Raw genomic sequence first — 5614 nt, 5'->3', positions numbered from 1 at the left:
AATGTTATAATCTTAGGGTAACTTTTTCTATATATAGTAGTTTGGGTAATAGGATGACGCTTAAACAAGAAGGTTACGTGGCAATAGAGGGTACAACATGGTACTATATAAGTGACACGTAAGTGCTTCATCCGTAAAATGTAAGTGAAGTAGCTTCTCAGTTGATGCCACCTTTTCACCAGTGGTCACTTCTTATTGGGCCGACTCTGTTACACTATTCGGTGTTAGATTGGTGTAACGATAACTCCTTCATTATGGATATACATGGTCTATCAGTAATCTTTTGGGCCTAGGATTCTCACATCTCATCTCAATCCTCACAGTATAGTAATGTAATGTACTACCTCTGTTTTTATTTGTTTGATCGGTTTATATGCTCTATCATGCCTTTTCATATTCACCGTGAAATATTTTTACTTGAAAGAAAGAATTGAATGAAATTTGAACTTGTGATTTTTTTATCACGTTGACTCTTGATACTATGTTAGAGCATCATTTCTACAAAAAAAAAAAAAAAAAACTTAAGCTAATAATAATTTAACATTATGATTGATCTATATACACTCTATCACGATCCGTCAAATAAGATCCTTTTTGGCATGTCTTGAAATGTGGTTAAACATGGCCCCCTTATATAACATGAAATATTCTACTTGAAAGGAAAGGTGGATGAGATTTAAACTTGTTACCTTAGTGTCACATATATAAAACCATCTTGAGTTTTAAGTTTCAACCATAAGCTTATGCTTTTGGTTGGTTTAATCCTTTAACATGGTATCGATCAGAGCCAACATAACATAAGCTTACATGTTCAGCTCTCATCCATCCACCACTGGTGGAATATTTCGTGAAAAGTATGAGGGGCCTCATGCTGCATCCATTTATTAAGTCAAACAGGCTCTTATCACACAAGGGGGTGTCATATAGTATATACACTAATCTCGAACTTCAACAATAAGTTTAATTTTGGTTAATTTTTAAATTACCACCCAAAAATATAACCATTTTCGAACTAACCATCCGTTTAATTTTTTATTTTAAATTACCACCCCTTAAATTAAATAAATGTTCATATTACCACCCATTTTAAAAATCTGGTGGATTTTCCCTTTCTAGGCCTCACCTAACACTTATTTTGAACCTTTTGACTGATTTTTTTCTCGGATTTTTCTCTTTAAAAATGCTTTCTAAACTTTAATTCACATTTCCTTCACCAAATTCTACCAAATTTAAAAGAGAAAAATGTGAATTGAATTTAGGAGAGCGTTTTTAAAGAGAAATTTCGGGAAAAAAAATCAGTCAAAAGGGTCAAAATAAGCGTTAGGTGGGGTCCACAGACAGAAAATCCACCGGATTTTTTAAATGGGTGGTAATGCGAGCATTTATTTAATTTAAGGGGTGGTAATTTAAAATAAAAAATTAAACAGGTGGTTAGTTCGAAAATGGTTACATTTTTGGGTGGTAATTTAAAAAAATTCCTTTAATTTTTAAATTGAATAAAAATGTAAGTTGAAAGTTGAATCCCAAGATTGGTTGGTATACTCCATCTAAAACAAATAGGGATTAAGAGAGTTTGCATTTTTAAAGAAAGACAGTATTACCTTTACATCCCATTATATATCAAACATTTTCCTTATCAATCTATCTCAAAGTACACTCAAATATTAGCTTGAGCAACATATTTGTCAATGCGAAACAAAAACCAATAATTATAAAAAATTCAAAAGTATCAAAAGTATAATAAATTACAAAAACTGAATATTAGAAAACTATACCCTAAAATGATTCTAACATATACCTACATGACTGCACTATTATTAGTCTTCTATATAAAGATATTTTTATTTTTACCACCAGAATAAATCACGAAATTTTTCAACAAAATTTCTAAAAATTGTTTTTCACCACCTGCTTTCAATAAAATCATTAAATCTAGATATGACAATGGATCGGATTCGGATCAAGTGGAGCTTAACCCGCATCCATCCTTATTCTAATAGCTCCACCCACATCCATTTGTCATCCGCTTCACCCATCATCCATATCCGTCCTAGCTTCCATCATCCGCGGATGAAACGGTGGAGCGGATGACTAATGGATGAGTATTAAAATGAAAAAAAAAAAAAACTCACATAAACTCTAATTTTCTGTTATTTATAGAATTTTTTTTTATTAATAAAAAAAGGAAACAATAATAACATATTATTTGAAGAATAAATTGCAACAAATAAATAAGTAATTTTCTTGTACATTTCATATTTTATTATTAAAATTATCAGATTATAAATTTAATATATGTTAAATGGGTGGGTGGATGGTTAGCAGGTGAAAAAGTATTATCCACATCCGATCCGATTCATCACCCGCTTCAATTCTCATCCATTTAATTCGGGTTTTCGTCCATTTATTTAAAGCAAGTGAAGCGGATATCCACTTAATATTGTCATTCCTAGTTAAATCTATTGATTTTAAAATAAAGTCTTTGATTTTCATGCAAAAACATGTCCTTTAGAGATTTTAGGGATCATTTTGGTTCGATTAAGGTCAAAATTGAAAAAAATAATAAAAATATCACAAATACCTCATTTTGCGTGTGTCACGTAAATCAAGGTTTTTTAGTAGGCAAAACAAGACATTTGCGATAATTATTTGCTTGTCAATTCTAAAAAGTTAGAATAGAATTAGTTATGGTTTTACTCTTTTGTGTAAAGTTAGAAAATAGAACTTCTTTATAGGTGGAGTAATCTATAAACAAACTTATAAATCTTACTTAATACTACATCCGTTTCTTTTTAGTTGACACGTATTCTTTTTTAGGAAGTTTTTTTTAGTTGACACATTTCTTTTTGGGGTAAATTTTTACCTTGTATTTACAAGCTACCCCACTTGTCTTTTCATTCCCTCTCACTCTCTCTTCTCTCCTTAATATATGTGCCTAAATAAAAGGCATCAACTAAATAGAAACAGAGAAGGTATAAGTTAGTCGTTCTCCTTTTATTAGTTAGTGTACTAAAAGACTAGATGCTTCTGGACCCAAGAAAAGTTGCAAAAAAGGTAATGCAACTCCAAAATTTGTGGTTACAAGAAGAACATCAACACTTTTTACAAGTGGCTATTATAGAGTCCACAACACCTTACTTTCAATTTGTGTGCCCATACAAATCTACGTGACCCCTTCTTTGCTACACGACGTGGAACAAATATATCCCCTAATTTGTATCTTACCTACTTTATTATAAATACATTACACTTCACTTGCACACTTCATCAAATTAAAGAGTCATACACAACTTTCTTTGATAAAGCATAGTGCAACTTTCTTATTTGCTTGTTCAATTTTTTGAAGTTGATTACTTGCTTTTCCTACATTAGATACAAAGTTTGTTGATTATAATGGCAATGTCTATGCAAGTGCAAGCCCTTCTATCCAACCCCGTTGGTGCTTTTTCCAAGGTGTCTCCTCTAGGGTTTAACCCTCGGATGGGAAAGAGAGTTAATTTTGGGGTGAAATGTATGGCCGAGGAGAAGGCTGATGGGGAACCAAAGGTTGACTCCGGTTTGCCTAAGTCAAACCCTAGCGTATCATCACCCACCCCAACCCCACCCCCTAGGCCTCAGCCTAAAAAGGTATATAATATGTTGTCATGACTAATTAATCTATGTCCATTAATCCATGTTTTCTGTTTTAAGAAATTTTTTAAATATTATAACTTTTCATTTTGTTATAATCATGTTACATATATATACGGATTTTATGTTACACGGTATTAGATTTGTGTCATAATAACATACACAAGACATGGAGATTTATTAGGAATCTTGGATGAAATTAAAGTGCAGTTTTTTATCACATACAGTAGTAACTAGGCTAGTTGTTATCTTGTGCATATTAATCGGTTATGATTAACATTGATTAACATTTGAATCAGTTATAGCATACAAAATATATGAAATTAAAATCATCTGTTTTGCATTCCACAGGTGAGCACAAACTTCACAGACCTATTGGCCTTCAGCGGCCCTGCACCCGAAAGGATCAACGGGCGTCTAGCCATGATCGGTTTCGTGGCGGCAATAGCCGTAGAATTATCACAAGGCACAGACTTGTTTTCTCAGATATCCGACGGTGGTGCACAATGGTTCTTAGGAACCAGCATTCTATTATCAGTAGCATCATTGGTGCCGTTGTTCAAAGGCGAGCGAGCTGAAGCAAAGACTAGCGGATTCATGAACGCAAACGCCGAGTTATGGAATGGTAGGATTGCTATGTTAGGCCTTGTTGCCTTGGCTTTCACTGAGTTTGTTAAGGGTGGAGCACTTGTTTGAGGAAACTCACCATTTTTGAGTGTTATAGTTTGAAAAAAAAATTATATATATTTTGATCTAAGTTTTGTACATATGAAGTTAATTATTATGGGATGTTTACAGTTTAGAGAGCTGATTAGGTTACTGTGAAATGTAATGTACTCCTATGATGAATTTGTCTATGTTGATCAAAAATTAATAGCAATCAAAGATTCAAAGTAATTATTGTTTACAAGATAAGTTTTTTTTAGTATTATTTAAATCTAAAGGCTCTCATCTAAGGAAGTTTGATTGAATATAAAAATCAGGGTCTCAACCATCTGATCCTTTGACATAAATACCAAGTATATGTTGTTTAAGTTTGTTGCTCATTTTCCAGGTTGTCAAAATTAATGGTATTTCGATAAAGTACTAAATTAGGGATAAACTTAACAAATTTCTTTTTTAAAATTTTTTTGTATACGCCCGGTTTACACTACTATACATTGAGCAGTATAAGGGTATCTTTTACCTAATTTTAGGGTAACTTTTTGCCTTTTTTTGGGTAATTTTAACATAATACAATTTTTATATAAATAGACAATAAGAAAAGTTTTATAATGGTAATTTAATTACATATAATCACAAATAATTAATTTTTAGTCATTTAAAATGTGATTCTTTACTAATAATTTTTATTTGTATTGGATTACTTTTATGCATATTAGGTTAACTTTTATTTATTTTAGGGGTAACTTTTGATTAATCTAGTCTATCTTTATAGTGGATGTACAATAATTATTGTACACCCGATTTTTTTTAAAGTTTGTGTTTTTTTTTTTTAAAAAAAAAAAAAGTAACAAACTTTTTATTGGTAACATTTTTATGAGGTATTGACCAGGGCCGTATTTGGACCAGGGCAGGTAGGGCGCCCGCCCAGGGCCCCAAATTTTGAAGCCCACGTATGCTAATGCAAGTCTAAAAAAAATTAAACAATTTAATTATATACTGTATATTGTAAGCGCATGGATTAATTATGGAGCGATTCCCTTGAAACTTCAATCACATTTAATCATCTCCTAGAAAATAGCTCCTTCAATTTTGGGAAGTAGATAATTCCAAATAAATTCTCCCATTCAATTTAATGTTACACGTATAATTTTTTTATTTATGAAATTAATTTAATTTATCCTTACCTTTATTTTTTCTGATTCATCTTCCTTCCCAAATTTATTTTTCAGAAGATGGATTATCTATCCCATATACTTACATATTTTGTGCACCAAAAAAAAAAATATACTTACGTATTTTCCACTATAAATTAATTAAA

At 31.5% G+C, this 5614-nt stretch overlaps 1 protein-coding gene across 1 annotated transcript; it reads left to right on the top strand.

Annotated features, from left to right (window-relative positions):
* The first annotated feature begins 3268 nt into the window (after nucleotides 1-3268).
* Nucleotides 3269-4537, top strand: LOC110710764 (early light-induced protein 2, chloroplastic-like). Its single transcript, XM_021889099.1, has 2 exons — nucleotides 3269-3627; nucleotides 3982-4537. Exons 1-2 carry the CDS (start codon nucleotides 3394-3396, stop codon nucleotides 4324-4326), a joined length of 579 nt encoding a protein of 192 aa, XP_021744791.1. The 5' UTR covers nucleotides 3269-3393; the 3' UTR covers nucleotides 4327-4537.
* Nucleotides 4538-5614: the final 1077 nt, after the last annotated feature.

Source organism: Chenopodium quinoa, unplaced genomic scaffold, assembly GCF_001683475.1.
Source record: "Chenopodium quinoa cultivar QQ74 unplaced genomic scaffold, ASM168347v1, whole genome shotgun sequence".
NCBI classification, from domain to species: domain Eukaryota; kingdom Viridiplantae; phylum Streptophyta; class Magnoliopsida; order Caryophyllales; family Amaranthaceae; genus Chenopodium; species Chenopodium quinoa.
The sequence above is the reverse complement of the archived record's forward strand: the minus strand, read 5'-3'. Positions and strand labels throughout refer to the sequence as shown.

What these genes read in the sequence shown, in the direction of transcription:
- LOC110710764 (XM_021889099.1), top strand. Translation starts at nt 3,394, where the DNA reads ATGGCAATGTCTATGCAAGTGCAAGCCCTTCTATCCAACCCCGTTGGT. An exon ending in CTAGGCCTCAGCCTAAAAAG is followed by an intron (nt 3,628 to 3,981) that starts GTATATAATATG and finishes TGCATTCCACAG; the next exon opens with GTGAGCACAAACTTCACAGA.